Here is a 17823-nt window from a genome sequence, read left to right as displayed (position 1 = left end):
TCCCTCCAGCTTTTAACGGACTGCTGTGCTGCTTTCCTACGCGTGGCCTCTCCCGAGAGCCAGACTTCCATCCCAGCTGGCCACTGGCCACCTCCAGCTGGACGGCTCCTTGTCCCCCACATCCACTGACGTTTGGAGCAAGTCATACGTGACTTCACCGTACCTGTCCCACAACTGGTCAGCTGAATCTGCAGGTCTTATCTCCTTAGTACCTCTTCAAACTACCCCTGCTCTGTCCCTGTCCTGGACAGACACGTGCCATCCTCCTCTGGATTAGAATGACGGCCTCCCACACCGGTCCCACAGTCCCCAACCTTGTCCCCTCAGCCCATTCTCTGTAGGTGGCCAGGTCATCCTCCTAAAACAGGCCGCTCTCCCAATTATGACAATCCAGTGGCTCATCGTTATTTTTAGGACACGATTCAAAGTCCGCGGTGTGGCGCCCGGACTCTTTCCAGCCATCACCAACTGTTTGTGAGGAGCTCGGTCACCTCGCAGCCTTCTACGCCTTGGTACAAGCTGCTCACCTCCAGTTGGGAACAGACCCCTTCACCTGGTTAACTCCTGATCCTCTTAGAAGATGCGGTTCAGGTACCATGACCTCGGGGAATGTTCCCTAATGTCCCCCGCACTCCTGACACTGCCCGTAATCACCTGCTTTACCATCTGCCTTCCTCACCAGTGCCGGACGACACGAAGGCGGGAACAGCCTTCCTCTCTTTTTCCTGGGGGGCCGGCGCTGCCCAGCACACGACAGACACTCACCAGCACCTGCAAGTCCCTGAGCGGGGATGAAAGTGCCACCTCCCACGACACTGCGCTTCTGGGCTCCCTCGCTGAAGCCCCGAGGTGCCAGGGCGTGACTAGCTGGCTGGCAGCCAAGGGCAGGACAGGCCCCTGGCCTCACCTGCCGTGACCGCACGCGGCGGTCGGCACACCTGCCTCTCCTGCCTCTGACGCGACACTGTGTTGTCTGCGAGGCTCGGATCCTCCCCCCGCCACACCTGACCCTGGCCTGTCTCCCCGAGCTCCGTGGAGGATCCGTCCACACCGGCCCGATATGATGGCTGGGCCTACAAGGTGCTCCCACATTCTCCTCCCCTGTAGCCACTCAACACACTCCTGGGCGCCTCCCGGGTGCTGGGCCCCAGGCCAGGCAGCAGGGAGATGAGGACGAGCACGGCAGGCCTCCCCCAGGAGCGGGGCAGAGAGCGGAGGAGTCCGGTCGGACTCCCAGGGTGCAGCCGCCCAGAAGCGAAATGCGGCGCGTGTACCAAGGGTGGGGCCGCGGCAGAAGTGGAAGGAGACATGCAGGCGTTCACTCGTATGGACCTTCTGGTCCTCCCGCTACGTAAATGCTTGATCTTCCTGCTTCCCGTCCGAGACCAATCGCGAACGGCCTGCACGTGCCGGGATGTGCCTCTGGCCGGCCGGCTGGCTCTCAAAAGCAGACTCTGGGACCGCTGGGGGGATGTGGGGTTCACACCTCGGGCAGACCACACCCCACGGAGCTCGAGCAAGGCACGCACACCGGCGGGCGCATAGCAAACAGGAGCGGTCCCGGCACCCGGCCGCCCGGGCCCGGAAACCACACCGCCTGCGACTTCCGCTCTGCGCTCTCAGTGTCCTGGTCCGTCGGGTGTGACCCTCCCACACAGCCCCGACTTTCTGGTGGAGCAAACTGAGCAACACTTCCCTGCCGTGCTGGGTGCTGGGAGAAGCAGCGAGGGCGGGAACAGCTCCGCACCTCAGCGAGCCGCCGCCTCCACTGCCGCGTTAATGCTGTGCCGTCAGCGTGAGCACTATTAAAATTTTTTTGAAAATTTATTCATTTTTTGAGAGACAAAGAGACACCGTGTGAGCAGGGGAAGGACAGAGAGAGAGAGGGAGACACAGAATCTGAAGCAGGCTCTAGGATCTGAGCTCTCAGCACAGAGCCCGACACGGGGCTCGAACCCATGACCTGCCAGCTCATGATGTAAACCGAAGTTGGCTGCTTAACCGACAGAGCCACCCAGGCAAACCCCCACCCCAATTTTTTAAATATTTGTTTATTTTTGAGAGAGAGATGGAGTGTGAGTGGGGGAAGGACAGAGAGCAGGAGACACAGAATCTGAAGCAGGCTCTAGGCTCCGAGCGGTCAGCACAGAGCCCAACACAGGGCTCAAACTCACAAGCTGTGAGATCATGCCCCGAGCCAAAGTCGGATGCTTGACTGCCCGAGCCCCCCCAGGCGCCCCATGAGCTACATTTTGGTTATGGGGAAGCTGAGAACTGGGGATGCAGTAGACTTTCAGAGAACTTTCTTGGACATTCTCAACAGTTCAAGCACTTGTGGACTGCCTGCTCTGCCCCGGGACCACCGACCTCCCAAAAGCCAGGTCAGCCAGTGGCCTGTCAGCCCTCCTTCTCCCTGGCATCTCTACCACCTCCACCCCAGAAAGCTCGCTTCCCCCGGACGCAGAGGAGCACCCCAGGTCCTCGCAGGGTCCATGAGGCCTGTACCAATGGCCCCAAGCCCTCAGCACAGGAGGATACCCATAAAATACGCCGAGGCCCCCATTCCACGCTGCCCGGCCCAGAACCCGTCCCGATCCTGGTGAGGCCCTGCCCACCCGTCCCGTCATCCTCTGAGCTACCCAGGCCCCTACCCGAGAAACCCAGGGTGCGGGTCTCTCATAAGCAGGGACACACGCTGGCATGCGGCGGCTGCGCACTGCTGCACGAAGGGCTTCCACATCCTGCTTCCCTGCACACGCCCTCCGTGTCTGCTCCTGCGCCCCGCCCCCCCCGGCACTCGGTCTTCCTGCCTCCCCTCCTCTCGTCCGGAGAGCTGCCCGGGCCCAGGGCTCTGTCTGGCCCCTCCAGACGCCACCAGACATCTCCAGCGGGCCCCTCCAGGCACCTTAGATGGACCAAGTTCCAATCTAAGCTCGCTGTCCTTTCCGCACACAAACCTTACTGTTCTCATCCATGTCCTCCAGTGGCCAAGCCAGAAATCCTGGGGACGTTCTTGAGTTTTTTCCTGCATCCCTCACACTGTGCTGGCTCCCAAGTCCTCCTGATTATACCAAGTGTCTCTTCTCCATACCGTCACCATGACTATCTTTCCCGTAAGGGGTCCCTTTTCATTTACCAAGTTAAAAAGACTCCTCGGCTGCCCTCTGCTTGCAGGAGGAAACCCAAGCGGGCCTGGCCCAGCTTCGCCTGTCTCGAAGGCTCTGTGCGCACTGCTCATCCCCCGCAGGAATGTTCTTCCTGTCCTCGGGCTGCCCCCACCCACTCCCCAGAGACCAGCTCAACCCTCATGTCTCCGCTGCTGGCACGTGACCCCTTCTCCCCCACGGTGGCACTACGGAGCACAGTCCCTTCAGATCACTGCTCCCTCCCTCCCGACAGGGAATTCCACGTTTTTCTGAGCCCAGAGCCAGGCTCAGGGCTGAATCCAGACCGGCTCAAGGTTTACAAACTAGACCGATGACACCGCATCTTTGGTGACACAGGGTATCGTGTGAAAACAGCACACAGACCAGGAAAAAGGGGACACGTGCTGGGAATTTATCACTTTTCTGGACGCCCAGAACGCAACCCCCCTTCCCGGGAAGGCGAGGACCCCCTCCTCCGTGCTGGGTCAGCAGCAGCGGAGCCGGTGACCTGCAGGGTACGGGTGGCCGCGAGCACGACAACGAAGCAAGGCTGTGAGGAAGCCCCCGCGCCCAGGGGACGGCGGCATCGTGCCAGGACATCAGCAGAGCTCGGTGATGTCCGGCACACGGCTCCTAGCACGCCTCCGACAGTGGGGACGGTCACCCAGCTTCCTGTGCTGTTTCTCTCAGATCTGTTCTTAAGCTTTTCCGTCCAATCTGTGAGCCACCCTGTTTCCTTCCACTAAACTTTCCTGCTTCAGAAGGGACAGTGCCGTGTGTCACCAAAGGCCCATGACTGCTCACTGCCTTCCTTCCCAGGGCAAGACCATGGGCGGCAGTCTTGGGGGGCAGGGGGTGCCCAGGGAGCCACCTCCTCGGAGTGAGACAGGAAGACTGCGAGGTGGGCACCGGCCGGGTGCCTGAGATAGTACGGCCGAGCACCGACACGGTCTGGGAGGCTCTGCCCTTGCCTGACACCTGGGACTGGGTCACGGCCTCCCCCTGCCAGTCCCCGCCCTGCTGCTGCCTGGTCGCTGACACTGAGGTGGCATTTAACTCTCTGAGCTTCAGTTTCTCTCTCTGTGGAAAAGGGGTGTTGACAATAGCCAGGCCTACCTCACAGGGCTCTTCTGAAAGAAAAAAATATCCAAGGAGAGATGCCCCATGACCTTGGAAGCATAAGGGTCAGTGTCCCAGCGGGCCTGCGCTTGCTGGCTCCACCCCGACCGCTCCAGCCCCACAGTCCGGCTCCTGCCCCCACCGCCCTCCGGACCTGCACGTCTACAGGTCATGAGCACGTTCTTGGATCCAAGAGCCACGGTCTCTCTCCACTCTGGCTCCCTACGCCCCTCCCTCGTCTGACCACACCCAGGCTTCCCCTCTCCCCTCCCCTGACCACAGGAGGACCCCCCCGAGTTACACCCGCAGTAACAGCCCGGAGCAGGCGGGTCTCCGGGAACTGCCTGCCCGGCTCCTTTTCTGCCATCTTCTCCTCCGTAACCCTGAAGTCTCCGCTCCCTTCCGACCCGGGGCTCCCCCTCAGGAGTCCCACACCCGAGTCCCTTGTGCGTGCCCCGCGGGCCAGCAAGTTGACAACGCTCGTCCCAATCTCTTTGCAGAACACAGGAGCAAGGGCTCTGGAACTCCGGAGGAAGGATCACGCCCTCCCCCCCGCTTCAAAGTCCTCAGATGCCCACTACCTGCAGACGAAAATCCGGATCTCCTACCTGTGTCCAGGGATCCTTTGTGATCCCAGCTGCCCTTTCCACACTGACTGGTCAAAAGTTAGCCCTGTTTTTCCTTGAACACGTTCTGACCTTTCCCTCCCCTGTGACTGTTCTTATTTCCGGAACACTTTTCCTTCCACACCCCTCTCCCTCAAGTCCATCTCTCCCTGTCCGGAACCTGCTCCCCTTCCCCCGGGCCACCATGGCACCGGTGGTCCTTTCCCACCCACCACCCATCACTTCTCGCTGTGTCCCCTGGCGATCAGCTGGCCTCTCGGGGAAAGCCCCGCGGCTCCTGGAGCGCCCGCAGAGCAGGCCGCGTGCGCGCCGCCACCCCCCCCACCCCCCCGGAGTCGCCGGCTCTGCCATGTCCCACGTGGGTCACCCGTGGGCAGGTCCTTTAGGCCTCCACGTTCCCTGGCTGCAAAAAGGGAACTTCACCCCAAAATGTCTATCCCCGCCACCTCCCCGCTCCAGGTCACTGCAAGGCTTCATTTGCATTAATTCAAGCATTTAGTACGGGGCTGTGGGCACAGCACACGCTCAGAAAAACCCCTAGAAAGAGTGAATGAATGTTCTGGCACTGCAGGAAAACAAGAGTCTTCTCCCCGGAGGCTCGTTCGGGCTGGCCAGGCGACCGGAGCACCCACATGGGCTTGCTGGAGAGCCCGTGGCCACCACGGCCCAGCCCTAGGCCAGGGCTGCCAGAGCCGGGAACGGGATGGGTGAGGCCACGGCACATACTGCGCGAAAACAGGCGATTCCAGGCCGGGGAGAAACATTTGCGCTAACATAGATTTGGGCCTGCGCGGATGGGGTCCAAGGCGTGACAGGGAACAAATACGGGCTGAGCCAAGTCTGATGGGGTCCAGCTCCCTGCCCACAGGCTGCAGGGGACTACTGTCAGACGATGATGTCCCTTCTCAGTGCTGTGGCCTGACACCCAACGCTCTTGCCTCCTGGAGCACAGAATGAGGCTAACCAACCCCAAACCCCTCAACCCGTCTCCGTGCAAGTTCACGCACGGGAGGTGACCGGTGCTCTCCCCACCCCTGATGCCGTCAGCACCGCCACGAGTGCTCGGGCCCTGGACGCGTCACCCCGGCCGGGGAGTCAGGGAGACACAGCGGGACACCGCGGCGGTGCGAGGAAAGCAGTCCCACCTGCGCACAAGGCGCCAGATGGAGGAGGGGTCTGTTTCTCTTTTTCTCAAAAGCCCGATGGCCCCTAGGAGTGAGCGCGGAGCAGCGTACCTGTGTGAGGGTCAGACTGAACACTTTCACTTCGTTTCTCAGCCTGGAAATGAATGTAAAAGCCGTTAGTTCTGATTGCTACTCATACAAGCAGGGCCATCTGGCTGGGGTACACCTGGGGGCCCAGGGCCCCCCTTACGTACCTTATTGTTGCCACTGCACACTCTGATAATGGACACATAGTGTCTAATTTTTCTGCAAGTAGAAAACAATGCGTTATTTCTCTCCTGGCTCTCTGTTCTGATGGAGATGTAGCTAATTTTCATGTTTGTGGCCAAGGCCACCAAGAGGCACACCAGAGTCCACACACATCCTCTGGTGCCTCTGCGGACAAGAAACTGACTCTCCAGTAAGAACAACACAATTCTTCCAAGTCATCACAACACAGACTACAAACACCCGTGTTTAAAAAAAATGAACTATTAACCCACCAAAAGCCTTAAAGTCCTTAGCATGTTTTCATGGTCACAGGCCTCTGTACTGATGTTCTTTCTCAGGTTCTAACACACAGCGTGCTCATGGCCATTCAGGGCAGCACCAGAGGCCACGCTGGGGGCCAAGGGCATGGGCGGCTCAGACAGCGTGGGGCGGGAGGCGCCTAAGGCAAAGCACCCAGGGCTCACCCCGGAAATCGCAAACTTGACTCCTTTCATGGGCCTTCCATTTTCCCACTTGTCCCCTGGATAATTATATCCCTAAATAATTACTGCAAAAACTTTGGAAAGGACACAAAAAGGCAAAGAATCACAACAGAGAGCCCTCGCAGACCCGCCTCCCTGAGGTGATCGCCAACTGGCAGCCAAGCCTGGTGATCAAGCACCTGAGCCACGCTGTCACCGAGCGCTGGGGGCCAGACCCTGGGCCAGAAACCCTCAAGCCTCATGTTTCCTCATCTGTAAAATGGAGATGATCGGGTGCCGACGGCACAGCACGTGCTTAGGATGCAAGGAAATGACGTCTTGCAGGCACTGAGAGCCTGTCGGGGCGGGGGGGGGGGGGGGGGGGGGGGGGGGGGGGGGGGGGGGGGGGCAGGCTCGAGGGACAGAGCAGCTGGTGGGACCCCCACCGCCACATCTCTTCCTGCTCCTTTCTTCCCTTCTTCTAGTTTCAGGAAAGAAATCACACAGTGGGTATGATTGTACACTTACATTTTCATTTTGCATTAATCTTAAGCATTTTCCCTATTTAATTTTCTAAGATCATCACTTCTAATGGTTCCATTTTGTTGTAGGTGTCCTGCCATCCACATTCATCCTCCCCCAGCGCTCCTATTTGAGATGGACGGAGACAAACCACGGGGCTCTGCCAGACGGCACTTTGCAATCTGCAGGCACCTGTTTTATATGAGAATTTCTATAAAGGGCAGTGTTTTAAATACTTTTATCTCTTTGATAGGCCTATGCAGAAAAAACACACAGGCTATCAAACTAGGTAAAAACCTTCTAAATACAGGGAGTCCGCCGGTTAGCCTTCCCCACACACAGCTTAATAAAGTGGCATTCTAATTTAAACACGTCAGTCTCTCTGTGTCCGCGAAGCTGCAGCAAGTCTGTCTGGGACCTGGTGGCTCCAGGTCACAAGTGGGAGGGCCGGGCTGCAGCCACAAGGAATGGTCTGGAAGAATGTCATTCTTGGATGATCTAACTTTGTTACAAGTCCTGTAGATTTCCGCATGCAGTTCCTAACTCACTTAAGTACTCAGAGCAGAGTCTGCAATACAGCCAAGCAGAGCATGCCGACCGAAGGACACGGTTTCCACTCACCCTCCCTGTCCGACGACAGGGATGATCTTCACGTTCTGCTGGATGCTGTCTCCGTTCTTCTTCCTGGTGTGGTAAATCCCTTGCCACTCCTAAAAGTGGAACGTAAGCATCACCACATTGTGCGTTCAGAGCATAAACCCAAGAATATCTTCTGCTCCGGTCCGGATTCATTTCCTGTGGCTAAAGCAATGAGGATAAAAAAATTATCCCAACCCCAAACATGATTCTGGGTAATCGGACCACTTTCCCCAAGCCTGCCTCCTCCAGGGCTGCTGACAAATGCCGCCCCCCGTGGCCTGAGTGGTGACAGGTCAGCGGCTGGCTGCTGGCAAGAGGCCCCAGGTCCACAAGTGAAGAGCTGAAGAACGCAGGTTCCCTTCCACACACCGGTCCCTCCCATCCTCGCTCCCACCTGTGCAGGGGAGGAGTGGTGCGGCCTCTGCCCCTGCGCTTGGGAGAGGAGACCCTCAGGACCCGGGTGGGCTGTGTGAGGGCTGCAGGCCGGGGAGGGTGACAGCCAGGGCTGGGCCCAGGTGGGGTCCCAGTAACACCAACCGGGCTCTCACGAGCAGACAAAACATACAGGGATCCTTTTAGAACAAAACCGCAGCCATGACAGCAGCTGCCACACACCGCGACCAGTGAGAGAACGGGGGCTGCAGTGGTTCCCCCACCCCTGGGGTGGCGAGGACGAGCCTGAGCGGGAGCAGGGTTCTGTCCCCACCTAAAAGGTTCTAAATCCCTCCAAGAGTCACCAAGGTCCTCAAGCTATAAATATCCCTAAAACCCACTGTGGGACACTGAGCTCCAAGGGTACTCTATAACCTTTGCTCCCTTCTAGATCTCCCAGGACCCGGGGCTGACCCAGGCGGGAAGCCTTGGTGGCCTGGCTCCAATCTCCAGAGAGTCAATTCTGGAATCTTTCATGCTTACGGCATGGCAACCTGCATGCAAATGCCAACAGGAACATGTCGTCTTCAGGCTCCTCTGAGAAAGCGGGCTGAGCAGACACCAGGACATCCTGACAGAAGCGAAGGACGGTCACCGATGCTTCCTAACGAGCGGCAGGCGCCGCGGGAGGACGGAAGGAAGAGCCTGAGAGCCCGGCTCAGGGCTGCCCTGGCCCAGAGCAGAAGGGAGCGGAGCCTCTTGCTCGCCACAGTTCTGAGGGGGGACTGGCCTGTGCCAGGAACAGGCAAGGACTAAACAGGGGTCCCCGGGCAGGAAGGTACAGCGTGTCCTCCACACCCACAGCCCACGTACCCCCCCAGGGGGCTTCAGCAGACGGGTCCAAGGCTTACTTGTGAAGCTCGCGATCAAGAGAAATATAGGAAGCGGATTGTGGTGCTGTTTGCAAGACTCTGGACAGACCGAACACCACAGAAATGTAGACTCTACGTGGGTGAATTGTGCAGTATGTGAATTCTCAATAGAGAGTAATTTTCTCAACAGAGCTGCTATGTAAAAGAGAGAGAGGGAGAACAATGGGAGACCAATTCAAGCCATCAATCAATTAGCACTTTAAATATACATCTGCAGGGTTTTCTCCTGCAATCCTGTCTGAAGAGACCAGGGCAGCAAGCAGAGGGGGAGGAGCCAGCGCAGCGGGAGCCCCGCAGCCCAGCTACGGAAGTTCAGCCAGGGGCTCTGCCTGGAGAACGCTTTCACACCTACGTTGTTCAGTGACCAACAGAAACAAACAACAGATGCTTGTCACAGATGATACTTCTTAGCAGAAACACTTGTGTATCGTAAATACCTAAGTTTTAGTTCCTGAGAATAATAAAGCGCGAGCTTAGAATGTGGTTATGGACAGCACGGGGTCCTGACACACGGCAAAAGGTCAATGGCCTCTTTCCGGCGCAGGTGGTTTTGGGCCGGCCTCTCTCCGCGGGCTGAGCCCCCTCACAACTGCCCTGGGGCCCGCACCTCGCTTCTGTTCGGGGGCCAGCTAAGCACCGAGCTCGCATTTCTGACCGTCGCGACAGCCCCTCCTTGGTGCCCGGGGTCTAAGAATGAAATCTCTGTCATCCGCTGTCCCATCTCCAGGGTCTGCACGAGATCAACAGTCCAGGGACACTGGAGCTTCTGTTCACTGAATGGAAAAGGCAGGCCGAGGTCAGACCAGAGAACGCTCGCAGCCAGGCCAAGGGATGTGACCTCTATACTGGCGGACTCATGTGATCAGACAAATGGCTGGGGAGTGGGGGGAGCGCCCACTGGAGGTGGGGGTCACGGGACAGGGAGACTTGACTGGACTCAGCCACCACAACCCAGGGGTGGCAAGAAAGCCCTGCACCAGGTCAGGCCCAGGCAGCGGACTCTCCGAGGCAGGGGCTGAATGACGGATCTGACGCGGGAGGGGAGGGAGGAGCCAAACGCTCTCCTGGGATGGGCGTCCCGGCAAGCGTGAGGACAGCCAACAGGCAGAGACGGACAGCAGAGGCTGGAGGGGACGAGAGAAGTCACTATCAGACACGGTGACTCCAAGATGATGGCGGGACACTGCAGGAGACCCTGAAGGAGAGGTGGGGGCTAAAAGCGGGGGGCCGTGGGACATCCATGTGGGGTAGCCAAGGTGCCTCACCATACAGGCTGCTTTCTGAGGAGCACAGCGGGGACGAAGAGCCCTGGTAAAGGCGGAGGAACGTGCAGGAAGAGCCGGAGAAGAGGGGCCGGTGACGGAAGAAAGCAGAGGAAGTTCTGAAAAGCTGCTGGGGGGTGGGGGGGGCTCTGTAGCTATTCGTCATTACGACAGGCAGGCACCGGCATTTGCTCCGCGCCAAGGGACACAATTTCTGAGGGAAGGAAATTCACAATTCCTGAAGGAGAAGAGCCTGTGTACGGCTTAGGTATCTAGGAAGAGGAGGTTCTGGAGCCTGCTAGATGGGTCCTGGGGACGAGGAAAAGGAAGGGGTCGGGAAGGATACAGACGGGAATGCAAGGAAGCCTGAGCACGGAGGCTGAGAATCAAGGTCACCTAATAGTAGCAATGTTCTCCCAAAGAGGAGCGGCTGGCTGAGAACAACGGGGGGCGGAGTCCGTGGAGGGGCCCACCGTCAGAATTTCTTCTCGAGCACCCGGGGGCACCCCTGGAATGTGACCTTCCAGAGCCCCCACCGCTGTCACCTCCCTGCTTCCTAAGTCCCCATTCTGGCTCCCAGGGCCACCTGAGCTCTCCCGACCCCTCGGCAAGCCGTGCTCCCTCCCCAGGAGACCCGATCAGAAAGGCCAGAAAGGCCGCGTGTTTCTTCGCATTAGAAACCTGCCCTGCTAGGCGGCCTGTCCCGTCCCGTCGCAGCACTGGCCACGGGACCAGCGGGTTACTGACGGAGGACAAACGGCTCTCCCCAGGAGCTCCAAAACACAGGATACAGATAACTACGTTCGTTTCTGAAATAAAACTGTATTGGGGTCATAAAAGGATAATCTTCCATATTCTCTGCTCACAACAGATCTTAGGAAACAGGCCTCAGTTGTTCAAGCTTGAGGCCCTTCGTACCTGGGGCCAGCAGCGTTCTAGGAGGCGAGCTGCCGTCCACACGGACCTGGATGGATCCCGGGATCTGGCTCCAGCCCGAGAGCGGCCCCGTCCCCACCTCCGCTCACTTTCCTCGGCGACGGGCGAGGGGCCTCTGTGTTCGTGTTACCAGATTAAGGCGCACGAGACCGTCATCTCTGGCTGGTGCCCAACTGGCCACATGACAGCACCGCCAGCCGACCCAGCGGCGGCACGGGGCCGGCACGCCAGGATCAGGAAGGCCATGGGAAAACCGTCCCAAGGCTGCTGGGACTGCGGCTCGGTCCCCACCCTCTGAGGACGCCCCTTCCAACCTAGCGAAGGACCCCGGGCGGGCCGAGGCAGGGCGCCCCAGCACCCGAGGGCTCTCATCTGCCTAGCCCTCCGCGCTCTCTCCGGCAGGAAAACCGCCGTCCTCGACAGGAAAGCTGCAGGCAGAATGGGATTCGAGAAGTGCCCACTTTTGTTACCCCCCAGACAGCACGTCACTGGGCCCTCGCAGCCAGCCTGCCCTGTTCTCCATGCTTAGCGCCACGGGAGAGCCAAGGGACACGAACCCACCAACGGTGTCTCCGGGGCCCCAGTGACACGCTCTGCCGGCCTATGGGACAGGCACTGGCCGCATGCCCCAGGGCAGTGGGCAAGAGGATCACCAGCATCTCAAGTGTTCACCGTGACCAGATCAACAGTCTTTCCCCAACTTCCACAACTTCAAAAGAACCCAGCAGGAAAGAGTACGAAAAGCACCAGTCTCTTCCTGGTTATCACCCAGGAAAACCCAGTAGCGGTGAGGCATTGGCGGAGCCACAGCTCTGAGAGAGAGCCCTTCAGACTGGGCCTGCCTTCCGCCTGCCCCTCGGGGCTGCGATCATGTGACTTGTCCTAGTGGCACTCTTGAACACAAGTCCTATGAGGCAGGAGTCTGTCTACGCCAGAATTTAGCAGGGTGTGTGCACACAGGACAATTCCAGAAGAGGCTGGACGGATGCAGGAGGCGCCGAGGACCGCTGCGCTCAGACGTGTTCCAAGTCCACAACCTCACTGGCACTCCCCTGCCCAGGGCCATGTGCCAACACCTACCAGTCAGGAGGTCAATTGTTAGAAAGATCAATTTAGTTATCATAATGATGAAGAGTAATTTTAAGTGTCAATTAAAATGACTCTAACAGCTAATCACATTCTACCCTCTCTTGGCCTCAGTTTCCTCATCCGTAAGATGGGAAAAACAGGGACGGCACTACCGGCACTTCCTCGGGCTTCTGAGAGGAGTGACTGGCACCCGGGCATGCGCAACGCCCGCTTGGTGGGCACGAGGTCTCCTTCGTTTCCTCTCTGTTACCGGAAGTAAAAAAGGACTGACCTCTTACTTACCTTGCCTATCCTGATGCATGAATTTATAGTATCGAACAAATCAGCCTTCTTCTCATTTATAGGCACTTCTGCCAACTCCTTCCCTAGTAGTTCGCCTGCCTGATAGCCCATGGTTGTTTCAAAGGCAGGATTCGCATACTGGCGGGAGACAAAAGAAACACCACCAACCAGATTAGAAGAGACTCTGAAAAGAGGACATCACGGATATTCACCCCAAGCCATCCCGATTCCCTTCTAGAAACCTCGAGGAGCCCAGAGCTCCCCATGACAGCACAGGCCCAGCTGATCCCCGGAGAAGCCTCTGCTCCAGGGACCCCTGGCTGGGCTTTCTGCCGTGGCCCCGGAGACGGAGCTGGCCCGATCCCACTGGACACCGACAGAGGCAAGAAGCTGCAACGAGACAGGCCCGGGTTGCTACAAAGGGGGATTTTTGGATGATGATCCACTAGAATAAAGCGCCAGGCTGAGTCTGAAGCACTCAGACCCTCCTCTGCCAAGTCCCTTAACCCCTTTAAGTCTCAGTCTGCGTATCTGTGTAATGGGAACAGAACACCTATCTTGCAGCTCTCATGTGATACATGTGAATACCCAGAGCAGGCGGAATGGCGAACTGTTCACAGATGTAAGGCCGGGTGGCTAAATCCCAAAGAGGACTACAAGACTAGAAGAAACTGTACACGAAAGGTGAGCATGTGCGAATAAGAATAGTAAAACAGTACGTGGTACTGCTTAAGGTCTGTTTTCCTTGCTGGCCACTATAGTATGCCCCTCACATACCTTAACACACGTAGTCTTTAGAACATCCTTACAAAAGGCAATAATTAATATTGTATTAATATTATTCCCATCTGGGGCGCCTGGTGGTCCAGTTGGTTAAGTGTCCAGCTCTTGATTTCAGCTCAGGTCATGATCTCACGAACTGTGAGATCAAGCCCCATGTCTGGCTCTGCACTGACAGCATGGAGCCTGCTTGGGATTCTCTCTCTCCCCCTCTCTCTGCCCTCACCCCAGCCCCAAATAAACTTTAAAAAAGGGCCAAGCTCACTGCAACCCGGCCTGTCCAACACCAGCTTGTCCCCACAGAAACCGGCCCGGGGTGCCTCTCAGGGCACCAAGTGCCGAAAGCCAGGATCACGAGCTCTTTACTGAAAAAGTCACAGGTAGATGAAAGTGAGGAGCAGGAGTGCTCAGAACCAAAATCAAAACGGGGCCGATTCTCAGACAAAAGGAGCATTTCCTCTGCACAGCCCCTCTCGTTATCTAGAAAGTACAAGCCGTGTTACCTTAAGCTGCTTTTATGAATCTACTTTGCTAATAATGGGGCATTTGTTCAGCAACTACTAGGCTGTTCTAGAAATTCTGAGAAGTTTCTAGTAATTTCTATAGGTGTAAACTATCTTCAAAACCAATGAAAAAGGTAAGAACTTGCAGACCTTGTGGTCAGAGCCTCCACTTGCCCCAGCAGTAATCCCTCTGGATAAAAGTCTCCTCTTGCTAAACAAACAAACAAAAAGGTGAAAAATAATAAATGCATATGTGCTAGAATATTTTCTAGCACCTAAAGTAATTATTAGTATCTTTTCTTACCTATAGGGAACTTGGTTTAAATAACATATATTATAGATTTTGTTCTGATAGTCCTCTAAGGAAAACTTGGTCTCTTAAACTTCAAAAGGGAAAAAAAATGATACTAGAGAGGTTCAATCCTAAAAATAAGAGCAAAAAAACCAGAAATTCAGACAGATGACCTTCCCAAATGACAAACCTGTATAACACGGTCTTCGCTTGTGATTTCAACGGCTTCTTGACTTTTCTCCAGTGCAGTGAATATTGAGTTACAAGCCCTTTGGAAGAGTAGAGAAGGAAAAAAAAAAAACACTGATTAATGTAAATACCACAAAAGATAATACAATCTGGCATTACTGCATTAACTTATTTAAATGTTTTTCATCTGATTATAAAAGTAAATACTAATGCAAGAAACAGCAGTGGGGTTGAAACATTAAAAAGCATAAAGAAAAAATAAACACCATCAGCCACCCTGCCACAGACTGTGACTATGCCCAGTGGGTGCCTTCCCTTCCGACGTGTGGACCAGTGGACCAGGATGGAGCACGGGCCAGGGCTGGACCGCAGCCCTTCCCCAGCTCCAGTGCCCTGGGCTGTGCCTGGACCTCCCGAGTCTCCCTCCTCCCCATCTGAAGGGCCCTCGTGAGGACTAAATGAGGGAAGAGAAGCCAGAATCCTGCATAGAGCCTGGCAGAGAGGAGGCAGTCAACCGTTCGTAGCTACTATTTTTACTTTTTTTTTTTATGTAAAAAAGAATATGTACTTGAAATGATGAAAGAAATAACAGCAACTTACGAACTTAAAAAGATGATAAATAGGAAAATCACCACAATATCCAGAAAAATAACCCTGCGTTAACCCTTGAATAAGGCAGGGGTTGGGGCGCCGACCCCATGTAGTCAAAAATCCGCATGTAACTTTTGTCTCCCAGAAACTTGAGTACTAACACCCTACTGTAGACCAGAGACCATACTGGTAACATAACCAGCCAATTAACACAGCTTTTATATGTTATATATATTATATACTGTGTCTTCACAATAAAATAAGCTGGAAGAAAATGTTATTAAAAAGATGATAAAGAAAGGGAGCCTGGGTGGCTCAGTTGGTGAAGCACCTGACTCTAGATTTTGGCTCAGGTCATGATCTCGCAGTTCGTTAGTTCGAGTCCTGTATTGGGCTCCATACTGGCAGTGTGGAGCCTGCTTGGGATACTCAGTCTTTCTCTCTCTTTCTCTCTCTCTCTCTCTCTCTGCCCCTCCCCAGGTCACCTGCTCTCAGAATAAACTTTAAAAAATAATAAAAATATCATAAGGAAGAGAAAATACATTTCTAGTACTGTATTTCTTGAAAGAAAGAAAAAAAACCCTACATATAAGTGAACCCGTGCAGTTTAAACCCATGTTGTTCGAGGATTAGCTGTATTTTTATTAATAAACCACCTGATCCATGTCTGTTAGGACATTTTCCCTATATATTTGGCAGTATATTTGATTGCCTATTCATATCACACTATAGTCTTCATAGATCTACCAGCAAAATAATTCAAACTTTAAAACTATAGTTTACACATAATATTCTGCCAGTTTCACATGTAAAATAGCGATCTGATGTTTGTACACATTACAAACGGATCATCCCAGCAAGTCTAGTTCTCAGGTGTCAGCGTACAACATTTGTACGACGTAGCTGACTCATCAGCTCCCACATCTTCTTTATCCACTTAGCTGCCGACGGACGCTGGGGTTGCTTCCACGATTCAGCGGTTGGAAACTGTGCTGCAGTAAACACAGAAGTGTACGTACCTTTTCAAATTAGTATTTTTGTATTCTTTGGGTAAATACTCAGTAGTGGAATTACTGGGCCATAGGACGGTTCTATTTTCAAGTTTTTGAGGAGCCTCCATCCTGTTTTCCAGAGCGGCTGCACCAGTTTGCATTCCCACCAACAGTGGACGAATGTTCCTTTTGCTCCACATCCTCACCAACACTTATTGTTTCTTGGGTTTTTTAGTTTAGCCATTCTGACAGGTGTGAGGGGTTATCTCATTGTGGTTTGGATATGCATTTCCCTAGTGATGAATAATGCTGCACATCTTTCCGTGTGTCTGTTGATCATCTGTAGATCTTGTTTCTTTAAAAAAAAATTTAATGTTTTTGAGAGAGAGGAGGAGAGTGAGCAAGCAAGGGCCCAAGTGGGGGAGGGACAGTGATAGAGGGAGACACAGAATCTGAAGGAGGCTCCAGGCAGTGAGCTGATAGCACAGTGCTCAATGCAGGGCTCGAACTCACCAACTACATGATCATGACCTGAGCTGAAGTCAGACACCCAACCAACTGAGCCACCCAGGCATCCCTGTAGGTCTTCTTTGGAGAAATGTCTGTGTCTTCTGCCCTTTTTCAATTGAATATTTGGTTCTTTTGGTGTTTAGTTGACTGTCTTTTCGTCATTGTATATTCTTGCCTCCTTTGCTGTTGATTAGCTGAACATATAAGGATAGGTTTATTTGTGGGCTCTATATTCTGTTCCACTGATCTATAGTCTATTTTTGTGCCATTACCACACTGTTTTGATTACTAGCTTTGTAGTGCATCGTGTTATCTGAGATTGTGATAGCTCCAGTTTTATCCTTCTTTTTCAAGATTGTTTTTGGCTTTTTGGGGTCTCTTGTGATGCATATAAATTTTTTTTTAAACAGTATTGTCAAATTGGTTTCCATACAACACCCAGTGCTCTTCCCCACAAGTGTCCTCCTCCATCACCACCACCTCTTTACCTCCCTCCCCCTCCCCCTTCAACCCTCAGTTCATTTTCAGTATTCAATAGTCTTTCAAGTTTTGCGTACCTCTCTCCCCCCAACTCACTTTCCCTCTTCCTCTCCCCCTGGTCCTCCATTAGGTTTCTCCTGTTTTCCTGTTAGACCTATGAGTGCAAACGTATGGTCTCTGTCCTTCTTTGCCTGACTTATTTCGCTTAGCATGACACCCTCAAGGTCCATCCACTTTCCTACAAATGACCAGATTTCATTCTTTCTCATTGCCATGTAATACTCCATTGTGTATATACATCACATCTTCTTGATCCACTCATCAGGTGATGGACATTTAGGCTTTTTCCATAATTTGGCTACTGTTGACAGTGCCGCTATGAACATTGGGGTACATGTGCCCCTATGCATCAGCACTTCTGTATCCCTTGGGTAAGTCCCTAGCAGTGCTATTGCTGGATCATAAGGAAGTTCTATTAATAGATTTTTGAGGAACCTCCACTGTTTTCCAGAGCGGCTGCACCAGTTTACATTCCCACTAGCAGTGTAGGAGGGTGCCCGTCTCTCCACACCCTCGTCAGCATCTATAGTCTCTTGATTTGTTCATTTTAGCCACTCCGACTGGTGTGAGGTGATATCTCAGTGTGGTTTTGATTTGTGTTTCCCTGATGATGAGTGATGTTGAGCATTGTTTCATGTGCCTCTAG

The 17823-nt window shown here is 54.3% G+C and overlaps 1 protein-coding gene across 9 annotated transcripts in view; it reads right to left on the bottom strand.

Moving 5' to 3' along the window:
* Window positions 1–17823, bottom strand: part of PDE8A (phosphodiesterase 8A) — a 76796-nt gene that overhangs the window by 34186 nt on the left and 24787 nt on the right. For all 9 annotated transcript variants that reach the window (XR_003913020.1, XR_003913019.1, XM_029950934.1 and 6 more), the window contains exons 6-10: window positions 14546–14624; window positions 12781–12918; window positions 7890–7978; window positions 6270–6321; window positions 6127–6169 (exon numbers count right to left, since the gene is read on the bottom strand). Coding sequence is in view for 7 of the 9 variants with exons in the window: in XM_029950934.1 (XP_029806794.1) it covers window positions 6127–6169; window positions 6270–6321; window positions 7890–7978; window positions 12781–12918; window positions 14546–14624 (401 nt within the window). In the remaining 2 variants the exon portion in view is untranslated. The remainder of the gene's footprint in view (window positions 1–6126; window positions 6170–6269; window positions 6322–7889; window positions 7979–12780; window positions 12919–14545; window positions 14625–17823) is intronic.

This window comes from Suricata suricatta, chromosome 9 (genome assembly GCF_006229205.1).
Source record: "Suricata suricatta isolate VVHF042 chromosome 9, meerkat_22Aug2017_6uvM2_HiC, whole genome shotgun sequence".
Classification (NCBI taxonomy): Eukaryota; Metazoa; Chordata; class Mammalia; order Carnivora; family Herpestidae; genus Suricata; species Suricata suricatta.
The sequence above is the reverse complement of the archived record's forward strand: the minus strand, read 5'-3'. Positions and strand labels throughout refer to the sequence as shown.